Source organism: Salmo trutta, chromosome 13, assembly GCF_901001165.1.
Source record: "Salmo trutta chromosome 13, fSalTru1.1, whole genome shotgun sequence".
NCBI classification, from domain to species: domain Eukaryota; kingdom Metazoa; phylum Chordata; class Actinopteri; order Salmoniformes; family Salmonidae; genus Salmo; species Salmo trutta.
Genome location: NC_042969.1, coordinates 25,023,422 through 25,047,707, shown reverse-complemented (window position 1 = coordinate 25,047,707; position 24,286 = coordinate 25,023,422). Strand labels below are relative to the sequence as shown.

The 24,286-nt window shown below is 45.5% G+C and overlaps 2 protein-coding genes across 2 annotated transcripts; both read right to left on the bottom strand.

Moving 5' to 3' along the window:
- Positions 1-739: 739 nt before the first annotated feature.
- Positions 740-10,563, bottom strand: si:ch211-159i8.4 (matrix-remodeling-associated protein 5). Its single transcript, XM_029771491.1, has 3 exons — positions 8,568-10,563; positions 5,561-6,470; positions 740-3,069 (listed from the first exon to the last, which is right to left on the bottom strand). The coding sequence occupies exons 1-3, from the start codon at positions 10,213-10,215 to the stop codon at positions 1,161-1,163; spliced, it is 4,467 nt and encodes a 1,488-aa protein (XP_029627351.1). The 5' UTR covers positions 10,216-10,563; the 3' UTR covers positions 740-1,160.
- On the bottom strand, positions 10,257-20,702 carry LOC115205037 (matrix-remodeling-associated protein 5). Its single transcript, XM_029770597.1, has 6 exons — positions 20,416-20,702; positions 16,800-17,038; positions 14,352-14,481; positions 13,762-14,152; positions 10,670-12,422; positions 10,257-10,335 (listed from the first exon to the last, which is right to left on the bottom strand). The coding sequence occupies exons 2-6, from the start codon at positions 17,009-17,011 to the stop codon at positions 10,257-10,259; spliced, it is 2,565 nt and encodes an 854-aa protein (XP_029626457.1). The 5' UTR covers positions 17,012-17,038; positions 20,416-20,702.
- Between the last annotated feature and the right edge of the window lie 3,584 nt (positions 20,703-24,286).

Sequence of the window (24,286 nt, the reverse complement as noted above, 5' to 3'; positions counted from 1 at the left end):
CTTCATTGAAGAAGGCTAAATGCAATGTTCCCCTATTTACAAATACTGTAAATATGCATAGAAAATAGTTTCTAGTCAGTAAACACAATGGTAATGTTTAATGTGATTTATAGCCTATATCAAAGAGGAAATTAATAAGGCTACAGTAGGCTCATATTTAACAATCTTTAGATTGTCAACACAAACCTGTCAACAGTGTTTATTCCTCTGCCATATACATTTTTACATGTATTCAAATGTAACCTACATATGTCTTTCACTCAGGTTTGATTTCACACTTGAAAAATCATGTGATCCATTCAGCTGATCAGATGCCATCATCCAAAATGGCGCAAATGCATTGGCCTCTAACCTGTTGTCCAGATAAGACGTGTTTGCTGTACAAGGTGAAAATCAATACTGAGAGGTTTCAAGTAAGTGAGTGCACCAGTGATGCATCTTTTCCACATTGCACTGGATATCCTAGGCCTATTATAATTAAATATTTAGGTCTAGTCATGAAGTAAAATTTCCCAAATATGTATTAACAATGTATTAAATAAATTCATAGCTGGTAGACTTAGTTGCTGTGTCTCCATTTTGATTAGCTCTGTAGAACAATTAGAACATTTGTATCACACAAAGCTTCCTTTTACGCCCTCTATGAAAGGCTCATTTGTTCCAAATGGTTTGCATAAAATCTGAAAGCATGCCTCAGAATGGGATTCGCACAATCAGAGAGGGTGTACAAACAGATAGATTCCTGTGTAAGTGATTCACTTTTATTTTTTCTATTGTCAGAAGTAACACTAGGCACCTGCAAGCTGTATCTTAGTAAAAAAGGCATATAGATTAACCAACAATGTGAGTTCAGTCAACACAGTATACTTAGATATTTACATACAGGAATATTTATAAATTCAAAGAAAAGAGAGCATTCCCTAAATCACATCTGTTAAGTTTTTATATGCTTATATTTCTGCCAACAATTAAAGCAGACCTTTTTCTCCTTTCCTTGTTAGTGATATTAGAGTTCACACTATTTTTCTCTTATAATATGCACATTAATGGTAAGGTTACATAATTACACTGTACATATGGCATTCTAGAGGATTAAGTTTTACATTCAAGTGTAATTGTCAAATTAGATTAGGCACTTCTGTTGTTCTGTTGGTTGTGGCTCAGATCACCTGAAGATATGTTGCTTTGAAGTCACTTCCTAGAGCATTTTTTGCATTGCATTTGTAAATCCCTGAGTTCATAAGCATTGGGTCTTGTATGACCAAGCTGCCCTCAACCGTCATGTGAATTCCTCCCTGTGCCGTGAAACGGTTGTTGGGAACAAGTGTGGTTCTTCCAGGTAGAGTCCATGTTATTTCAGGCTTTGGTATGCCTGCAGCGATGCAGTTAAGTGTTACTGATGAACCTCTGTGGACTCTAGTGATGGAAGGGGGTGCGTTTGTGATACTTGGAGGATACACCATAACTGCAACTGGGTATGACAACGCAGATGACCCAAATGTGTTGGTGGCCTTACAGACGTAGGTTCCCCTGTCAAATGTGGCGACCTCTTTGAGTTGAAGCGTGCCGTTTGATAAAAATGTAATTCTCCCAACAACCTGGGGCTTGTCCAGGACCAGGCTGTTTGGTAGGGTCCATGTGATTGAGGCCTGTGGCCAGCCATCCACAGAGCACGGCAGGTTCAGAATTTGGCCAAACGTGATCTTCATGACCCCTGTTGTGCCTCGAATCACAGGCTTTCTTCCTGGTTCTAGAGCGTATCGCTTCTCTGCAGTCCCAGCCACGTTTTTCGCCAGACAACGGTAAACCCCTTTGTCAGCTGTCACTGTCTGGGCGATGCGCAACGTCCCGTTTCCTCTATAGTGAGTGAAGTGTTGATGTCTAGTGCCTGGCATCAGCGCTGTGCCATTTGGCAGGATCCAAACAAACTCTGGGTTTGGCTTACCGCGGGCAGGACACTCCAGAGTGACATCACTTCCATCTTGTTTTATTGGTAAAATCTCAATGTTCGGCATGGCGAAGCTTGGCTTCTCTGCTATGGATGCCACTTCAAGATCAATTGCCAGGCTTGCTTCTCCCAAGTGATTTTTGGCCAAACACACATACTGACCCTCGTCTGTCTTCCTCACTCCACGTAGCTCTAGACTCCCATTCTTGTGGACTTGGAAGCGTCCTCCCAGGTAAGGCGTTGGCAGAGAGAGGCCGTAGGGTGCGGCCCAGGAAACGCGTGGCTCAGGCTTGCCCTCCGCTCTGCAGTCGAGCAGTGTTGTCTGATAAGATACTGCCAACAATTTCATACTGCTTCTTCCACCTTGTTCATTGATGTGTGGCTCTCTTGGTTCTACTTGTATCTTAATGTTCTTGATGTCATCCCCAGCAGAACTCCTTGCCACACAAGCATACTTCCCTTGGTCGGCCAAAGTCACCTTCTTTATCACCAAAGTCCCATCATCTAAGATTTGGTATTTGGTTGAAGAGGATGTGATGACGTCATTGCTTGGGGAGAGCCACACAATGGTTGGTGGAGGCTCCCCAATCGCCTGACACGTCATATAGGCAGACTCTCCTAGTCGGGCCGTGAGCAACAGCTGAGCCTTGGATGTGATTCGGGGGAAGTCAGGGCCTACTTTGACGCTCACCTTCATCTCATCCTCCCCCAGTTCATTCTTAGCATGGCATGTATAGTCCCCCTCATCCTTCTTTCCCATCTGCTGCAGCAACAGTGTTCCATTCCCGAAGATGACGTAGCGGCGAGAACGGGTGCCGCTGTCGTCCGACTGTAGGGCGTTGTTGATCATGGTTCCATCAGGGAGGCTCCAGGACACCTCTGGGTCAGGGAGACCTGAGGCAACACAGTCCACCTGGAAGTTTTCCCCGGAGGTCACCCTCTTCTGAGCTGTGGCCAGATGTTCGATCTTAGGTGGCATCATGAGCACCTGCACCTGGAACAGCTCCATGTCCTCACCGTTGGGCCTCTGGAACATACACAGGTAGCTACCTCCGTCTTTTTCAGTCAGCTGAAGGATCCGTAAGGTCCCATTGGAGAACACGGTGACAGGTCTCTCAGGGCTGATTATGAAAGAAATAGACACACAATATTAATGTTTTTAACAAGGGTTGGAACCGGTTCAGAGTACAGAACCGAAAACAAGAAAATAACAATTACTTGAAGAACAGAACCTGAACCGAAAACGAAAGTGATCTATACTGTTCCGGAACAGAATTGTTATTTTAGAAGCATGGGAACCGGTTAATAACATTATTTTATGTTACTCGCAATTTTTTCCAGTCCCACAAAAATCACAACAAAGTGCTTCAAGGCAAGCTTCCTCCATCCTCTCTCCTAACCATAAACATTTCTGTTGCATCTCACACCCTACACTGTGACTGGCAGCACAGTGTGTGTGTTTGTCTTTCAATATGATTAAACCATGCTGTTATGACAAAATGCAATTTGCTCTTAACGACTTTCCTATACAGATTAAACCACTTACCCACTACACAGCAAACTCAAATCAAAATGTATTTGTCACATACACATGGTTAGCAGATGCTAATGTGAGTGTAGTGAAATACGAGTGTAGCGAACTCCTCTATCCTCACTGATTGGTGAAGTAATTTAATGTCGAGCTAAATGTAAAAAAAAAAGAATAATAATTATATATATGTATATGTCAGAGGTTTGAAAAGGAACAAAAGTAATGATATGAACTGGTACTTTTTGGGGGTTCTAACCGGTTCAGAACTTTATTTTGCTGCTCAGAACAGTGGAACATAACAAAAAAAAATTATGGTTCCGTTCAGAACGAAACAATTATAATTCGAATAATTTTGGTTCCAAACCCTGGTTTTTAATCACAAATACAATATGATTTTAGTGACATTGAGAACATTAAAAAATGTATTATGTTGTAAGATACATTCTAATGAAATTATGTGCAATGATTTACACCATTTAGTTACACTGGATTTTCAATTATAGTGTAATTACATAATGTAACTGCACAATAGATACTTTGTATTTGTACAATGGTGCTTCTCCCATTTCCTGCTTCTCTTGTCTTACTGAATTCTGTGCCACTAGTGTTCCACTGTTTGGGAACCATGTGAGCAGGAATTAATTGGCAGGCACCCTGCAAATTGACCGTAAGGATATTTTTACACAGAAAAAAATGAAGGTTCTTAAAGGTTCTTCCTCAACTCTTAAGGTTCCTTGGAGAACTCTTGCCCGATAAAGAACCTTTGAGTTCAGTGTGGGGTTCTTGACGTGGCATCTACGGTCTTTAGAATTCTAAAAGGTTATTTAGATGGAAGCATGTCCATTTAATAGCACACAGCAAATTGGCCAGTGTTAACTAGTGTTGATATTTCAGTGTAACATTTCTAGTATTGATTCAAGAGTTAAATTAACAATCCGTGGTGTAAAAGAACCCCCGTGTTGGTGTTAATGACCAGAGTTGAACCAAAACCATGCCTATCATTACCAGATTTCCCAGCATGCTCTATTGCTGGTTGATTTTTGGTTTATATCTATGTTTTTGCATGTTTCTTGATTGTATGTTTTTCATGTACAATATTATGCTACTCAAATATAAATAACATAATTTTTCTAAACTAATCAAATCTGTTACTTATTGCACCCGTTATTAAAATGGTTGTTCCAGTTTAGATGTTGGCTATCCCCACTCTAGGTGGCTTTCCATAGGAATTACACATCACTCTGCAAGCCAGAATAATGTGACTGGTATGCCTGATATGGCCTGTAAACTATGAAAGGCCATTGTATTAGAGTAAAACGGGCATAAAAATTAGGCTTTATGAAATAGGTATTGTATTGTCTTAAATCATTGAATTTGAATAATAACACATTTACTTAGGATCCCACTTGGTGAAGGCCACAGGACTGAAAATGAATGAATGCAGCAACCATTTCTCTTTCACTATCAAGCACAGTCATGGGTGGTACTGGTAACTAAAATTCACTCAAAAGGCACCCTGGGCAATATGAAAATAATGCTCAACAACCTTATTTGCAAAAAATAAGGTGCCGAGTGTGTGTAATTCTTCAAAGAACCATCCCATTTCAGTTTCTTCAGAGAACCTAAAATGGTTCCCCTATGGCATTGCTCTGAAGAACCTTATTTTTTATTTTTTAAGAATGTAGTCTCTGACAGTGGGACCCATCAGGGTTTCTGACCCTGAGATCACAGGCTGGTTGACCTTGGTCAGGCTCCAGCAGATAGCTTGTTTTGAATTACACTAATTGTGTTTGAAAAAAATAATTGCGTTTGATTAAACCTCCCTGAAATTTAGGACTGTAATAGTTGAGAAGTTCTTTATAAGGTCACTGAAGGGAAAGCGATTAGAATTATAGTACGAATCTCAAATTCGATAAAACGAATGGAAAAATATGACTTCTAAAGGCCTTGTGAAATAATTTAGCTTAATGAATAATTATAGCAATTATTCAGATCTCTGATACCTAATCAATATCAGCACAGTGTATTATTTTTATAGGAAAACTCCTATATAGGTTTGATTACTAGCATGGTGGAGTTACCTGTAGCGATGTTCCAGCAATGTTTTGGATGGTAGCTGCCACAGAGTGCCACGGGGAGAGCCAGTGGACTCTGGACAGTGCAGGTACACAGTGGAGCCATACATGGCTGTGACTCTGTGCTGTTGGGAGGGGTGGTGTGACAGTCGCAGGCTGGGGACCTCCTGCCTGGCCTTCAGGTACAGAACTCTCCTGGCCGCGCCCACTGCGTTGGTCACAGAGCACTCATACCTCCCCGAGTCTTCCGGAGAGATGTTCTTGATGTACAGCGTCCCATTGGGGAAGACAAACAGTCTCCTGCCGAGGAACTGGGAGGGTTTGACATGTACCCCTGCAGGAAGGCTCCACTTTAGCACGGGCGCAGGCTCTCCCTTGGCAGTGCAGTGGACGTACACACTTCTCCCTTCCTGGATGACGATGCTCTCCGAGGCCTCCTCGTTGATGGTGGGCGGTAGCGCTGCCACATGGATGTGAAAAGTCACTGTGTCAGCCCCGGCCGCATTGCTAGCGATACACCTATAGTCGCCTTTACTGGAGAAGTTAGCTGATTGGATCCTCAGGGTGCCGTTAGCCAGCAGAGAGGCTGACCTGTCAAGAGCTCCCACATCACGCACAAAGGTCCTGTCTGGAAGAATCCAGGAGATCTGAGCCTGGGGCTTGCCAGAGGCTACACAGTCTAAGCTTATAGCCTTCCCCAAATACACTGGGACCTCTCTGGAGTGGGGACCTATGATTTTGGGAGGCTGGGTCAGCACAGCCAGGGTAATGACCATTCGGTCCGAGCCAAATGTGTTCTGTGCCGTGCAGAGGTACTGGCCTCTGTCCTGTAGCTGAACGTTTTTAATCACAAAGGTGCCATTCTTTACAACTTCAAATCTCTGTCCGTGTTTTGTGTTGGCTTGGACGGTAGCACCTGTTGTTGAAAGGAGAGAGAAGCACATCATTGGTACTCTGGATTAGGCTTGCGTCCTAATGTTAATGCAATGAATCATTTTGGAGTTTTTGTCAAGGGTCTCTCTTTCAAATATTACAGCATGAGTTGAGCACACTCAGGTGGTGCCATTTTGTTAATATATTTTACAAATGTCTTTATTTTATTTTTATTTCACCTTTATTTAACTAGGTAGGCTAGCTGAGAACAAGTTCTCATTTACAACTGCGACCTGGCCAAGATGAAGCAAAGCAGTGCGACACAAACAACAACACAGAGTTACACATGGAATAAACAAACATACAGTCAATAATACAATAGAAAAAGTCTATACATAGTGTGTGCAAATGAGGTAGGATAAGGGAGGTAAGGCAATAAATAGGCCATAGTGGCAAAATAATTACAATATAGCAGTTGAACACTGGAGTGATAGATGTGCAGAAGATGAGTGTGCAAGTAGAGATACTGGGGTGCAAAGGAGCAAAATAAATAAAATATTTACAGATGGGCTATGTACAGGTGCAGTGATCCTTGAGCTGCTCTGACAGCTGGTGCTTAAAGTTAGCGAGGGAGATTTGAGTCTCCAGCTTCAGTGATTTTTGCAGTTCGTTTCAGTCATTGGCAGCAGAGAACTGGAAGGAAAGGCGGCCAAAGGAAGTGTTGGCTTTGGGGATGACCGGTGAAATATACCTGCTAGAGCGCGTGCTACAGGTGGGTGTTGCTATGGTGACCAATGAGCTGAGATAAGGCGGGGCTTTACCTAGCAAAGACTTATAGATGACCTGGAGCCAGTGGGTTTAGCGACGAATATGAAGCGAGGGCCAGCCAACGAAAGCATACAGGTCGCAGTGGTTGGTAGTATATGGGGCTTTGGTGACAAAACGGATGGCACTGTGATAGACTGCATCCAATTTGCTGAGTAGAGTGTTGGAGGTTATTTTATAGATGACATTGCCGAAGTCAAGGATTGGTAGGGTAGTCCGATTTACGAGGGTATGTTTGTCAGCATGAGTGAAGGATATTTTGTTGCGAAATAGGAAGCCGATTCTAGATTTAATTTTAGATTGGAGATGCTTAATGTGAGTCTGGAAGGAGAGTTTACAGTCTAACCAGACACCTAGGTATTTGTAGTTGTCCACATATTCTAAGTCAGAACTGTCCAGAGTAGTGATGCTGGACGGGCGGGCAGGTGTGGGTAGCGATCGGTTGAAGAGCATGCATTTAGTTTTACTTACATTTAAGAGCAGTTGGAGGCCACGGATGGAGAGTTGAATGGCATTGAAGCTCGTCTGGAGGTTAGTTAACACAGTGTCCAAAGAGGGGCCAGAAGAATACAGAATAGTGTCTTCTGCGTAGAGCTGGATCAGAGAATCACCAGCAGCAAGAGCAACATCATTAATGTATACAGAGAAAAGAGTCGGCCCGAGGATTGAACCCTGTGCCACCCCCATAGGGACTGCCAGAGGTCCAGACAATAAGCCCTCCGATTTGACACACTGAACTCTGTCTGAGAAGTAGTTGGTGAACCAGGCGAGGCAGTCATTTGAGAAACCAAGGCTGTTGAGTCTACCGATAAGAATGTGGTGATTGACAGAGTCAAAAGCCTTGGCCAGGTCGATGAATACAGCTGCACAGTATTGTCTCTTATCGATGGCGGCAATGATATCGTTTAGGACCTTGAGCGTGGCTGAGGTGCACCCATGACCGGCTCGGAAACCAGATTGCATAGCGGAGAAGGTACAGTGGGATTCAAAATGGTCGGTGATCTGCTTGTTAACTTGGCTTTCGAAGACCTTAGATAGGCAGGGTAGGATAGATATAGGTCTGTAGGTCTGTCTAATCCTTTGCAGCCTCAATTAGCCTATGCATATATTATTTCTGCTACTCCTTGAATGTTCACAAGCTTGTAAAATATAGTATTTCTGTTGGATATTATTCTTTACGATGGTAAGCTCACAAGAGCCTGAAGTCAAAATATTTATGCCATGCATTACAGAGAGACTATACTGTAATTCACTGCAAAGAGGCAATAATTGTTTCTACCCTACAAAGTCTTTCACAATAAAAGTGTTTAAATACCTGTAGAGACTTTAGTCCAGGAGAGCGTTGGCTGTGGGTCTCCTGATGCTTCACAGGGCAGCAGCACATCGCCCTCAGCCAGGGCAGACACACTGACTGTGTTCACAGAGGTGATCCTAGGCTTCACCCCACTACCCATCAGTTTGGGGAATGGCAGGGCCGTGCTCAGCCTCCTCGGGCCCCAGTGGCTGTAGTGCCAGCGGCTGCCGTACAGGACACTGGCTGTGGAGTAGGGCCTGTTGGTGGGCACGGGGAGGGAGGTGGTGGGGGGCACATGCCAGTAGTTGTATGATGGAGTGGGAGGCTGGTAGTGAGGTCTAGGTGTAGGGTGACTGATCTTGGGCTTAGTTGTCACTCTCTTCCCTAGCTGTGAAATACGGTCCAGCTGAGCCTGTCTGTATCTGTTTCTGAGCTTGGAGAGCATTAAGAGGTCCTGCTGTCGGGTCCTGCTGGCTGGGCCTGGGCCCCTGTGGGGTGGGTGGGAGGTCAGCGGGGCTGCCATGCCACTGCCCGGTGAAGCAGAGATGAACGCTGTGGGCCTGACAGTCTCAGCTGTGATTTCTGGTCGATTGGTGACCCCAACGCCCCGGCCCCCTGGGTGGGGGAAAAGCATGGGCCTCTCTGTAAAGGCAGGATGTGGCCCTGAACCATGAACTGAGGGCCACACTGGGAAGCGGCTATAAGGCCAATAGGGGGTGGGAGCACGGGGTGGAGGGGTGGTTTGAACTCTCATTTGGACGTTCTTTTGGTAGATCCAGGGGTGGATGGGGAGACTGGGACTGTCAGGTTTCATTTGAGAGTGATCCTCCTCCTTTTTATATGAGTTTCTGTGTGTGTTCCTCAGAATGTCCTCCCGAGCAGCACTGCCTTTTGCAACGGTTCTCAAATGTGTTTGTGTCTTATCTTGTGATTTTTTAGGAATTGGATTTAGAAAATGTACTTTTGTTAAAGGGGTTTCTGGCTTTGCAGCTCCTTTATCTGAAACGTCAAGTTTAGTCAGGACTGGTGTTGCCATAGCAACCATATCATGTGACAAATTAGGTTTTAAATTAATGTCATAATTAATATGAGTGGGCTTTGTTGTTGTTGTTATCTTTGGGGATGTTTGCCTGTTTTGGGTAGTCTGTCTAATAACATCCTGTTTATTTAAGTTCTCCCATGTCCTCTCCTGTTGAGGCACCTCAGTTGGGGGAGGTAGATTTTCTGCTGAGGTGATTGTCTCTGGTGCAGACACATGCTCCCTGTTTGAAGGGTTAACTATACTAGGGTCTTTCACCTCTGGTGTTAATGATTTTATGTGAATGCTATCTGATTTGTCTGTAGCAGTGCTGGGCTTAATGATCGGATCAACAGGCTCAATGTCATCATGTGTTGAAATGGTGGGTATGTGTTCTGTAATATTGTCCTCCATTTTAGAATTGTCGTTTTGCGATGCAGTAGATTGTTGTTTTTCCACTCTTGTTGCGGGTTGAGGGAGTGTCGTCTGTGGTTTGTGTGATGAGGGGAGGGAGGGTTTCTGAGGTCGAACCCGCCTCTGTGGGGGTCTGCCCCGTCTGTACGGGGGTCTTCGTCTGTTTGTCCAAACAGGATTGTTCTTCTGGTTCACTCTCTCTCTCTCCCTCCCCACATGCTTGTCCTCTAGCTGCATTGGTTGTGTGACGGATTGCGGAGCTTCTGTAACAGACAGGTTTATGACCGAGTCTGAATCTGGGTTTGGACCTCCTCTACCTCTACCACGGTCCACAAGTAATGCTTTCCCTCTTGGGGCCTGTGTCACATGTTTTCTAGGTGGAGGACGTAAAGGTTCAGGTTGCTTTTCGGAAAAGTCCAATTCACCTTCTGTTTCTGTGTGGTGACTTGTTTTAGAATGGCTCTTGGTGGGCTTTTTAGTTGTGGTTGTTCTGGTAGTTGAAGGAGGAGCAGTAGTAGTTGTTGTGGTCGTAGTTGTTGTAGTTTTCTTCGTGGTAGTGGTAGTAGGAGTAATAGTGGGTTTAGGAGTAGTAGTAGTGGTAGTAGTAGTGGGTTTAGGAGTAGTAGTGGTAGTAGTGGGTTTAGGAGTAGTAGTAGTAGTAGTGGGGTTAGGAGTGGTAGTAGTAGAAGTAGTGAGTTTAGGGGTAGTAGTGGTAGTAGTGGGTTTAGGAGTAGTAGTGGTAGTAGTAGAAGTAGTGGGTTTAGGAGTAGTAGTAGTGGTTTTGGCTGTCATTGTCGTTGCTGTTTTTGTTGTTGGTGTAGTTGGTGGTTGCCTTGTAGGCGGTAGTGTTGGAGGTTTAGCATTAGCTTTGGCTAGGATCTCAGCCCAACGGTTGGGGTCGAGCTCCTTGACAGACTTATTAGGTTTCCTCTTGTTATCCTTGATCCTCTTCCCTTTCATACCAGGGCGTAAAAACCCTCCTGGGTACCTCTGTTGTCCACCCACCCTCTTAGGAGACTGTGTAGCATGGGGGCCTTTTATCTCCTGGAACCCTGACCCCTCACCTTCATCCTCCTTACTCCCAAACAAAGGTGATTCTCCTCTGGCTGTTTCAACACCAGGTGATTCTTTCTCAACCTCTTCTTTTGCATCCGAGTCTTTCTCCCCTGTGACGACCACGAGATGAGCCAACATGTCTACTCCATAGAGGTTAGCAGCCAAACAGCTGTACTCCCCAGCGTCCTCATGAGTTGTCTTTTTGATCACCAGGGATCCATTTTGATTGACATAGACCCTCCCCTTCGGTTGCGACGGTTGTAGGATCTGATTTTTAGGGAGGTACCAGCGTGTCTCGCTAGGCTGTGCTGAGTTCACATAGCAGGGGAGTGAGAGGGACTCCCCGCTCTCCACTTCCATCTTCTTCCCATTTAGAGTGTTCGGACTGAGCAGGCGCTCTTTCACTGTCAACCTCACAGGCAGCATGTCCACATCAGTCTCTGTGCGGACTACACAGTGATACAGCCCAGAGTCAGACACACTAGCATTTCCAATGACCAGTCTGCCTCCCTCAGACACCAGCCGGGAATTAGATTCTTCCAGGATAGATAGATCTGGGAGCATCCACTCCACAGACTGTGACCCTGAACTGATAACTGTACACCCCAGACTGACCTCAGAGCCCTCCAGCACAGATTGAACTCTCCCAGGGCTTCCTCTCTGTATTAGGGCCCAGGAGGAAGTCACATCCTCCTGCTCTCCCCTACCACTGATGTGCTTGGAGATGAACGTGGTAAAGTCCAGCACCAGTTTTTTCGTGGTGGTTTGCCGTCTGTTCAGCTGCAGGGTGACCCTTGGTTGGAGGAGCCACGTCGGTTCAGCCATTAAGTGTCCTTTGAGATCTGTAAAGTAAGGGGATTCCTCATTGTGTCCCTGGGAGTACTGAAACGTGACTCTGCTGGTGTTCTCCCTCCTCATCCCCCTCTCCAGGAGGGCGGGGCTCTCGTAGTAGTAGGCCACCAACCTCCAGAGGTTCTGCAGAGCGTCCCGGTCGATCTCACACTCCAGCAGGCTGACCAGGCTCACGTTGACCGCCACCTCCCCGGACGTCCGCAGGTTCTCCCATGTCATGGAGGAGCTCTCGCTGGGCCGCCGGACATTGCAGGCCACGTGTGCTTTGTTCCCGTGGTTGTCAGTCAGGACGAAGGTGAGGTGGCCCAGGGGACGTTCCAGGTCCCTGGTGTAGGGCAGGTCGGGCTCTGAGTCCGCGTCGTCCCAGCCGGGGCTGTCCCACTGCTTCAGATGGGACACCAGAGAGGGCCGCTCACAGGCCAGCTGGCCAGCAGACAGTCCCAGGACCTGGCTGCCATTTAAGGACTGAGGTGAGGAGCAGACAGCACAGCTCTCACCAGACGTAGCGTTCCGCTCCTTCTTACACTTAATCACTCCTGACAGAGAGACAGAGAGACAGAGAGACAGAGAGACAGAGAGACAGACAGACAGACAGACAGACAGACAGACAGACAGACAGACAGACAGACAGACAGACAGACAGACAGACAGACAGACAGACAGACAGACAGACAGACAGACAGAGAGAAAGAAAGAAAGAACGAAAGAGTGCAAGGGTGTCAGAATTGTCATTTTTGTTAACCTTAAAGTGGGTTCAGAAAAAGTTACAGATTACTGCAAGCTAATTAGAGCATTGTTTAGTGATCGAGTCATGCAACTATTTATAAATATTAGCAGTCCAACTGGGTCAGAGGAAACAGCACATAAACACTCACATGGATGTATTATTAACAGCCTGCACATGGGCCCAATCATTGTTGTGAAGTGAATGACAAATATTTAAGTGTTGGAGTGTATGGCAGACACTGGAGAAATATACAGCACAAATAACTAAAGAGAGAGGGAGAGATGGGAGACAGAGAGATAGGGCAGAGAGACAGAAACAGAGAGACAGGGCAAAGACAGAAAGATAGAGACAGATAGACGGGAGAGAGAGAGATAGGGGGAGAGAGAGCAGAGACAGATAGACGGGAGAGAGAGAGAGAGGGGGGAGAGAGAGAGAGAGAGAGCAGAGACAGATAGACGGGAGAGAGAGAGAGAGAGAGAGGGGGGGAGGAGAGAGAGAGAGAGAGCAGAGACAGATAGACGGGAGAGAGAGAGAGAGGGGGGAGAGAGAGAGCAGAGACAGATAGACGGGAGAGAGAGAGAGAGGGGGGAGAGAGAGAGAGAGAGAGAGAGCAGAGACAGATAGACGGGAGAGAGAGAGAGAGGTCAGAGAGACAAAGAGATAGAGAGAGAGAAAGAGCGAGTAAGAGAGGAGAGAGAGAGAGAGAGAGAGAGAGAGGGGGAGAGAGGGGGGGGGGAGAGAGAGAGAAAGAGCGAGTAAGAGAGAGAGAGAGAGAGAGGGGGGGGAGAGAGAGGAGGGGGAGAGAGAGAGAGGAGAGAGAGGGGTAGAGAGAGAGAGGAGGGGGAGGGGGGGTGGAGAGAGAGAGGGGGGAGAGAGAGAGAGAGAGGGGGGGGGGGAGGGAGAGAGAGAGGGGGGGAGAGAAAGAGGAGAGAGAGAGAGGGGGGAGAGAGAGAGAGAGGGAGAGAGAGAGAGAGAGAGGGGGGGAGAGAGAGAGAGAGAGAGAGAAGGGGAGAGAGAGAGAGAGAGGGGGGGGAGGGAGGGAGAGAGAGAGAGAGAGAGGGGGGGGGAGAGAGAGAGAGAGAGAGAGGGGGGGGGAGAGAGAGAGAGAGAGAGAGGGGGGGAGAGAGAGAGAGAGAGAGAGGCCTCACCCTCATGTTTGTTGTTCCACTCTAGCAGCCACTGGAGATGGCAGTCACAGGTCCAAGGGTTGCCATGCAGGGAGAGCAGCTCCAGTTTGCTGAGGGGCATCAGGGTCCCAGGCTGGAGGTAGTGCAGCTGGTTGTCCGACAGGTGGAGGTGACGCAGCCCAGAGCTCCAGAAGTTCCCCAGGAGAGAGAGGGTGATGAAGCTGTGTGGGTGGAGGTCCCTCAGCTTGTTACCCTCTAGCTGTAGGAGTTTTAATGATGTTAGCCCACTGAAGGTGTACGGCTCGATGAAGTCTATGTTGTTGCGGTCCAGGTGGAGTCGCACCAGGCTGACCAAGCCCTCAAACATACCAGGGGTGATGGCCTCCAGCTTGTTGTAGCTCAGCTTCAGAATCTGGCAAGAAAGAGAAATTGGTTTAAAAAAAATTACATTCAAATGTTTTCCAATATGATTGCCTGTAAACAAGTGACTGAATATTTAATAGTGAGACACAATCCCCTGACTGTTATGCATCTATGTAGGTTATCCTTCTTGTCTTGAATGAGACGACAGACTCCCCTTGGTGCCAGCCTGTCTGTCGGGGGAAACTTACCTGCAGAGAGCGCAGGCTGTAAAACGCTCCTGGAGACACGGTCGTGATATCATTCCCATGGAGCATAAGCATCTCCAGCTGGCGGAGTTGTGTGAACTCTGACCCCCCCACTGCCTGGAGGCTGTTATAGCTACACAGAGAGACATAGAGAGGGAGGGACAACATGAGAATGTTGCAGGAGCTGCCTGCCTGTGTGAAATATAAACAAGTAAAGAGCCAATAATCCTGAGAAATCCTCAAAGACATGGAACAGATCAAGCAATCCTTTGGCAGGGAAAGTTACACCAGTGTGAGCCATTCCAACCCCCCACATGTACCGTAGATTGTTTGGTGCAAGTACAGAGCGTTCTTTAAAAACGATTATATATCAGTTCAATTCCCATAACCCAGAGCACCCCATAGTTTCTTGTAAGTAGGCTACCATGTTATACTGGGCTGTCAAATAAAGTGTAACCAGAACATGTTGGCCTATTATATTGGATATTATTAAGATAGAGGACCCGACAGTCTGTTTACGCTGAACAAAAATAGAAACACAACATGTAAAGTGTTGGTCCCATCTTTCATGAGCTGAAATAATAAATATTTCTTACACATTTTGTGCACACATTTGTTTACATCCCTGTTAGTGAGAATTTCTCCTTTGCCAAGATAATCCATCCACCTGACAAGTGTGGCATATCAACAAGCTGACTGAACAGCATGATCATTAAAAGGGTACCTGCTGTCTCGACCTCTGAATGCTCGGCTATGAAAAGCCACCTGACATTTATTCCTGAGGTACTGACCTGTTTGTTGCACCCTCTACAACCACTGTGATTATTATTTGACACTGCTGGTCATCTACGAACGTTTGAACACCTTGAAGAACAATCTGGCCTTAATGGCCATATACTTTTATAATCCCCACCCGGCACAACCAGAAGAGGACTGGCCACCCCGCAGAGCCTGGTTCTTCTCTAGGTTTCTGCCTTTCTAGGGAGTTTGTCCTAGTCACGGTGCTTCTACATCTGCATTGCGGTCCACGAAAGTAAGTCCACAAAGTAAACCATTTTTGTATGGCGGTCAATGAGAGTGTTGACTTTTGTTAACATATTGTTAATTTGCTACGTGAGGCGTATTTGATAGAATAGAAGTTTCATCATGGTTAGGTTGTTATGTTTTTATTTAACTAGGCAAGTCAGTTAAGAACAAATTCTTATTTACAATGACGGCCTACCTGGGCTAAACCCAGACGATGCTGGGCCAATTGTGCACTTTCCTATGTGCCTCCCAATCACAGCCAGATGTGATGCAGCCTGGATTCAAACCAGGTACTGCAGTGACCCCTCTTGCACTGAGATGCAGTGTCTTAGACCACTAAACCACTCGGGAGCAATGGCTATGAACATGTTGATATAAGTGGACTCACGTGACATTCCGGCAACTTTGAAAAAACAACAACTTTATATTGGAGTTGTGCCTGTTGTCAGAGATAGAGGACTCATCATGGATATTATCTGTTTTAGCATGGATACTGTCATTGAGGGCTTCCACCATTTTAAAGTAGTCACCTGGGTGGGGATTCATCTGAGTTGGGAGCAAACAGCCAATGAAGAAGAAGAAAAATGGATTACTTTAACATGGAGATAGACTCAGTAGCGCTGCCCATGCTGTCACAGACACTATAATGTTCACTCGCATATCTGCCCTCTTATTGCCTAAAATGGTCCCACCTGATTTCGCTGCCTCCCTCCCGCCTTCCATCTTTCAGGACATGTATTACCATTGTCAGAGCGGTCACTTGACTGTCTTGACAATATAATAGACAATCTTTGGGAAGGTATACACTTGTTTCCCCGTGGACCAGTTTGTACATTAAACATTCTCCATTCAGGCTACAAAGGAGCAGATATCCTTCTTAACTCTGTTTAATGATGTGACAGACGAGTCAAACGTATAACTTTTGGGCTCAATGAGAAATGTTATGTTTGTCGAAAACCAAACACTGCGTTCAAACAGAAGAACCTCATCACAACCGTCAAGAATGGTGGTGGGAGTGTGATGGTTTGGGGATGCTTTGCTGCCTCAGGACCTGGACGGCTTGCTATCATTGACACAACCATGAATTCTGCATTGTATCAGAAGATTCTAGAGGAGAATGTCAGGCCATCTGTTCTTGTGCTGAAGCTGAACCGAAAGTTAGTCATGCAGCAAGACAAGGATCCTAAACTTACACGCAGATCTACAAAAGAATGGCTGCAGAAGAAGAAATTACGAATTTTAGAATGGCCTAGACAAAGTCTGTACCTAAACCCCATGGGAATGTTGTGGCAGGACCTGACGCCAGCTGTCCATACAAGGAAACCAGAACATGACATTTTGCAAACACTCCAGAACATGACATTTTGACATCATATCATTAAATAGAACATTTATACAGTATTTGGAATACAGGAGCAGTCTTACCCCAGGTTAACCCTCTCTGTGTCCTTGGGCAGGTTACGTGGGGCAGAGGTGAGGTGGCGGAAGGTGCAGTGTACCTCCTTGATGCCGGGGCAGCTGCAGCCCCTGGGGCATGGGGCACACAAGGCCAGGGGGGAGAGGAGCAGCACCAGCAACAACAGCACTGCCCTCAGTCTCAGCCAGGGAGCCAGGACAGTGACACCCTCAGCAGCCATGGCAGGTCTCTCACGCCATCATCCGACCTGGGACAACATGAAGACACAGGAGGGAAGGTTAGTGTGCTTCAGCAGTTTCACTTTGTAAACGGTAAAGCTATTGTTATTGTGATTGAACATTTGCAAACTCTAGAATTCCTGTAATAAGGCACAAAGGGCTGGAGATGTATTAAACTGTTGAAAGTAGGCCTAGCTACAGTGTTTGGTTGTATTCATTGCTGCATCTCTTGCTTTCGTAACTTTGTCCTTCACTCTTTGAAAAAAGGGTTCCAAAAGGGTTCTTTGGCTGTCCCCATAGGAGCATCCTTTTTGGTTCCAGCCAGGTAGAATGGAACCCAAAAAGGTTCTACCTGAAACCAAAAGGGTTTTACTTGCAACCAAAAAGGTTTCTTCAAAGTGTTCTCCTATCGGGACATCCGAAGAACCCTTTAACGTTAAGAGTGTAAGAATTATGGGAATGAGTTTTAGAATATTGTTTTAGATGTTTCATATCCAAATGCATAGAGCTGCTGCTGAATTCATAGGGGAAAAAACCCATAAGATTCTTCCTTAGAAAATGCAAAGCATTAAATACTTATTGCATGCCTGTGCTAGCAGGCCTACGCATTCGAGAGCTCAATTACAAAATCCCCCTTCAAAAGGTTGATGACAAGTACAGTACCTCCCAAACGGCAAAATATTCACCTTGAGGGCAAATAAAACAAGCTACAGTTTCTTGTGTTGTTGGTGCGTTGCCTTGTGCGGACCTTGGTGGTTAGAGGCTAAGCTGTTTGTCATGCCGTGTGTGCAGAGGGTCTATGAAGGAGCCATGATTTATCATGTCTGTCGTTGGTATGATAATGACCCATGATGAGTGTGCCAATTTTGGACAGTTTCCTCCCTCCCTCCCCCTCTTCCTGTCCCACCACCTTTGCTGACTCCAGCTGCATGTTGAAATACCCATCTGAGTGAGAATAAAACATACTGACAGCCCAGCACAGCCCAGGCCAGGCCAGCCCAGCCCAGCCCAGCCTAAAGGGACCCTGTAAGAGAGTGAAAATACACTCTGTCTGAGGATGACAGGAGTTAGTGTTAGAGTAATACGACCATAATATAGTCTTCAATCTGACTCCATTATCATGTGAATGCTGTAGGTCCATAAGCGTATCCGATGGGTCTAGTCAGGGGAGCTAGCCTTGCATCACCACTCTGAATACTGTACACTGAGTTTACAAAACACCTGCTCTTTCCATGACATAGACAGACCAGGTGAATCCAGTAGAAAGCTATGATCCCTTATTGATGTCACTTTTTAAATCCACTTCAATTAGCGTAGATGAAAGGAAGGAGACAGGTTAAAGAAGGCTTTTTAAGTCTTGAGACAATTGAGACATGAATTGTGTATGTGTGCCATTCAGAGGGTGAATTGGCAAGACAAAAGATTTCCGTGCCTTGGAATGGGGTATGGTAGTAGATGCCAGGTGCACTGGTTTTGTGTCAAGAACTGCAACGCTGCTGGGTTATTCACGCTCAACAGTTTTCCATGTGTATCAAGAATGGTCCACCACCCAAAGGACATCCAGCCGACTTGACACCCCTGTAGGAAGCATTGGAGTCAACATGGGCCAGCATCCCTGTGGAACGCTTTCGACACCTTGTAGAATCCATGCCTCGACAAATTAAGGCTGTTCTGTGAAGACGGTGAGGTACAACTCAATATTAGGAAGGTGTTCCTAATGTTTTATACACTCAGTAAGATACATGTGTCCAAGATAACCGTTATGCAATTATTAAGAAGCTGAGAGACAAAGAGCTAACACTGTATCTTGAGATTAATGTCAGCATTAAATTATTGAGTTAACCTTGGCTCAGAGCAGCACAGTTAAGAGGCCAAGCATATCTGCTATGTGTAGTGTGAATAACGTTTATCATTAGACCATACACAAAATAATAATTCACAGAATAATACTCAGACATATGAGGACTACCTTTCATATTCATTTAAAAGTAATCAGATTTATTACAGTTATGCAATAAGAGTACACTTATCAAATGGTTCCTACCAGAAGTCTTCGATGTCAAAAGATACTAAATATCTAAACGTCTAAACGTATAAAAACCCGCTATAGTGTAATGGAACGCTACACCAGGAGGTTTACAATGACTCCATGAACAAAGTTTCCACCAGTCTTTTGTTCTCTGTGGGAATGTCTGGCGCTGGAGAAAGCCACGGATAAGGTATGTTTGACTCTTGTGATAGATCTCATATGGTCAGCCATCCAGGCATTGCCATAAATCATGATGGAGTCATCACGCTGGGCCTCGGCGCCTGCAAGTCGCTAGACGCATCTTCATCACTGGCCTTCCTCATCATCTCTTTATTTTTAGACTACAACCCAAAACACATCACACACACATCACTGATGACAGGAGTGAAAATAGAGAGAGGTCTGTGGTTACAGCAGTCTATGCTACATGTTTGCTAGTCGTAAAAGTTTGTTAGCTGTGCTTTTAAATCATTGTCAGTAGGTGATCATGCAGGCTTTGCTGGGTATAAACCGTATTGTGTGAAAATGTACAAATGTACACAGTACTGAAAACACCCTCCAATCTTTGGTGCACACCTGATGACATGTCACGTACCACCAAAAGTTCATAACAAGTAACTGCCAGTCAGTTGGTCCTTACATTGATGGGTTTAACACAACCCACAACTATACACTAGAGGAGTTTCTCTCCAGTCTTTAATCATCTGGCAGAGCTGAGGCACCACATGCCTGTAATGTATAATATATCTAATTCAGATCAAAATCACATGTGCTGTCTGAGAGTCAAAATAACACATATATGACACCCATATGTTTCCCATATATGACGTAATCTATGTTATGAAGAACCTTCACACTTTTTATTGAGATTTCAAGCAAATTGAAGATGCCATTTTAAATATTCAATTTTAGGGGTATAGTAATATAAATCTCTCGGACTGTAAAATGTTGGACTAAAGCCCCTTTTCCACATGTCTGTCTTCACTATGAATTGTGATTAAGCGCTTCACTATGAATTGCAGTTATGTATATCCTAGCCACAGGTCAATCAGTCCAAAATGACAGGAACCATATAAAATAACATTAATGTATGTCTTGATTTAAGTCTTGAATTTGTTTCCAACTAGAATTTACTGTTTCTTATAAGTAAATGCTTTGTGTTTAAATAGCCTTAATGTTGACAAATCAAAGATTCTTCAGGCAATTGTTCTTTTGATTTCATATGGTAAAGGAATTCAGTCAGACTTGGCGTCAGTTGATTACTCACCTAAGAAAGGAATTTTGTGCATCAGCAATAACTTTTTGCACCAACAACAATGTGAACTTCACTATGGGGCTATATTCTTCAACTCTTGTCAAATAATGTATGTTGCTTACCTGGAAATTCCTCCAAGAAAAAGTTGGTTGACAGCAGTGTTCACAGTAGCCAGGACAATAAGACACCAGTTCGGTAGAGGAGTGAGGTATCCAGTCTGTGTTTAGTCTTGTTGTGACGCTCTGAGGTAAACCAAGCAGCACTAGGTCTGTGTTAGGAGTGATGGAGGAGAGTTGGGTCTGTTTTAGAGAGGTGGGACCCTAGCTGCGTCTGCTCTGGTCCACCCAGCCATACACATCTGGATTAGAGCTTAACTCTAACCCACTCCTCTCTTCCTGAGAGCCTGGCTATACAGGGGAGGAATGCTGTGCTCTGGCTCTGCCTTTGCTTCTCTCTCCTCCACCCCCTCTATTCTCTCTCTCTCTCCACCCTCCCCTCTCTTATTCTAACACTGGGATTATTTCTATCCTGTTGGCTTGTCTGGTTGGTTTTTACATATAATATCAGGAATGTAAAGATGATACATTTATAATGTTTTACATATTTTCAGATATATTTGAACAGGTTGGTATCAGATATATTCAGATTAATACCCCCAAAGATAATCGCATTGAAAGCAATGTTGTCAAATACTTTTGTGAATTTTCCAAATTGTGAGGTTGCAATACCCCCCCCCCCCCATATGCAACTCCCCCAGCCGAATATACACTCCCCACCCTCCCCACTCCAATATACACCCCCCCACCCAGCCACCTCCGCATTGTAAATATGAGTCAGACAGGTATTATTGTCAGATTGGCCTCTGACATTCCTGTCCCCCTTCTTCCTTTCACCTCCTAAACGTATCTTCTTCCCCATGTCTGTGATGACAGGCTTTGCAGTTTGCACCCATCATCCATCCACAGTAACCCCCCCCACCATCCATCCACAGTACCCCCTCCACCATCCGTCCACAGTACCCCCCCACCATCCATCCACAGTACCCCCCCACCCCATCATCCATCCATAGTACCCCCCCCTAACAGATTCTGTTCAGTTTTTTTCTGTATTCAGCTGTTGTTTCATTTTCTGTGTTTGCCCAGCAGTGTCGGGACAGGATGTGTCTGCTCATCATCATGCTGACCATGTCTCTCAGCTGCATCTGGCAAATTAATTTGGCTCTCTTCACCTTTTACTGTTTCTCAGCGATAGTCAGACCTTGGAAAATGCTGGAAAGTGAAGAAATAGCAAAGCAGCCAATCACTCTGAATTTGCTAAATAGATTAGATACACAGGCCAATACCTTGTAGCTACAGTACATGTAGCAGAGGAAATAAGAAATCTGAACCATGGAAGCTGGCACAAAAGCCTCAATCACTCCTAACCAAAAGAGAGACAGTCAGGGTACGTCCATTCTAGACTGAAAGTTATTTTGGTCTTAGTGTATCATTAATTCATCCTCCTTTTCTCTACCAACACAGATAAAGCCATGCCTGCCCTCTGCTTGCGGTACTGTGAGGGTTGACAGGGGAACAATGCTATGAAAGAGATCATGCACAGGAGAGCTCTCACCTTACATGAGTGGGCTCATCTTGCATTCCCAGAACACTGCTGTCAGTATGCTGTCTGTCTGCGATGCAGACAACCCACCATGGGCTCCGATATTAATGCATGCACTCTCTGTTTCATCTTTACAATGGACTTAACGTGTAAAACAACATGCTAGGGACGATTTGGGACTAAATAACTAACTCTCTCTCTCTCTTACTCACTCACTCACTCACTCACTCACTCACTCACTCACTCACTCACTCACTCACTCACTCACTCACTCACTCACTCACTCCTTCAGGGACCGAGTTCCTTTAGATCTCTTAGGTCATTACCCCAGCTAGCCCAGAGCTAAGTGGCAGCAGCATACCAAATCAGGCCCCTCAGCTCTGCTCTTCACCAACTGGGCCTGGCTGTCCTTTTGAGCGTGTAACTGCTATGTAATGCTGTGGTGGTGCTGTCCTGGACCAGGTTCATTTGAAGATCAAAGTATCATTGGGTGTTTGATCCAACTTTACTTGTACGTAAAGGGATCAGGTCTTGTTTTGCCTGCTGACCTAAAATCGATGGCAGATAGAACTACTACACCAGAAACCAACTTGCTCTAACCATCTTGCTCAGTAAAGTGCTGGAGCAGTTCACCTCAGGCCTACATCATTAAAAAGGCATCATCAATCATTAACATTCAATTGAGCATTATGCACTCACACAATGAGACCACTCAATAATTGCTATGGTCTATGCGCACCCTGAAAGCACATTCTTAAGATTCCACTCCATCGTGGGTGATGGCGTGATCATGCATTCCACATCTCAATTCATAAAGATGCCAATGATATTTATTTGCAGTTTCACAGTGAACCAGCCCATCATTCTAATGATCTAAAAAAAAAAAATCCAGAGTAGAAATACTCTCCTCCATTTGCCAGGGTTGAACAGAACCCAGCAGTGTGATGCATGATAACCTTTTCACTTTGGGCTACAGTGCTACCACATCTCCAGCAGAGCTGAGTCGAGTATTTAATTACCAAATTAGGCTCAGGATGATTGGACTCCCTGTGATACAAATGGAGAGTTTCACCAATCACACACTAAGGGTCCTAAATCACAATGAAACATGCAGTCCATTACCGATGCCTTGCTCTGTCTCTCTCTCACCTCTCACCTTGTCCCTACTCTGTCCATCTCAGCCCCTGGCTGCCTGCTCTCTCTCTCTCTCCCTCTCTCTCTCTCGCTCGCTTCTCCTCTCTCTCTCTGTTACTCTCACTTTCTCTCTCTGTCTGTCTCCCCCATGTAATCCGTGACCCCCTTTGACAGCCACAAATCAAGTGGTCAACAGCTCCGGACATGGTTATCACAACTTCTATTGAATGTGTTTGGCTTGTAATCTTCTCCTTGTGAAGTCAATAAGAGTTTATTCTTCAGGAAGCCTGTGTGCCGTGCCAGTTTATTCTTCTGGAAGCCTGTGTGCCTTGCCAGTTTATTCTTCAGAAAGCCTGTGTGCCGTGCCAGTTTATTCTTCTGGAAGCCTGTGTGCCTTGCCAGTTTATTCTTCTGGAAGCCTGTGTGTGCCATGCCAGTTTATTCTTCTGGAAGCCTGTGTGCCATGCCAGTTTATTCTTCAGAAAGCCTGTGTGCCGTGCCAGTTTATTCTTCTGGAAGCCTGTGTGCCTTGCCAGTTTATTCTTCTGTAAGCCTGTGTGCCGTGCCAGTTTATTCTTCTGGAAGCCTGTGTGCCTTGCCAGTTTATTCTTCTGTAAGCCTGTGTGCCGTGCCAGTTTATTCTTCAGGAAGCCTGTGTGCCGTGCCAGTTTAATCTTCTGGAAGCCTGTGTGTGCCGTGACAGTTTATTCTTCTGGAAGCCTGTGTGTCGTGCCAGTTTATTCTTCTGGAAGCCTGTGTGCCGTGCCAGTTTATTCTTCTGGAAGCCTGTGTGCCTTGCCAGTTTATTCTTCTGGAAGCCTGTGTGCCGTGCCAGTTTATTCTTCTGGAAGCCTGTGTGGGCTGTGCCAGTTTATTCTTCTGTAAGCCTGTGTGGGCCGTGCCAGTTTATTTTTCTGGAAGCCTGTGTGGGCCGTGCCAGTTTATTCTTCTGTAAGCCTGTGTGCCGTGCCAGTTTATTCTTCTGGAAGCCTGTGTGCCTTGCCAGTTTATTCTTCAGAAAGCCTGTGTGCCGTGCCAGTTTATTCTTCAGGAAGCCTGTGTGCCGTGCCAGTTTATTCTTCTGGAAGCCTGTGTGTGCCGTGACAGTTTATTCTTCTGGAAGCCTGTGTGTCGTGCCAGTTTATTCTTCTGGAAGCCTGTGTGCCTTGCCAGTTTATTCTTCTGGAAGCCTGTGTGCCGTGCCAGTTTATTCTTCTGGAAGCCTGTGTGCCGTGCCAGTTTATTCTTCTGGAAGCCTGT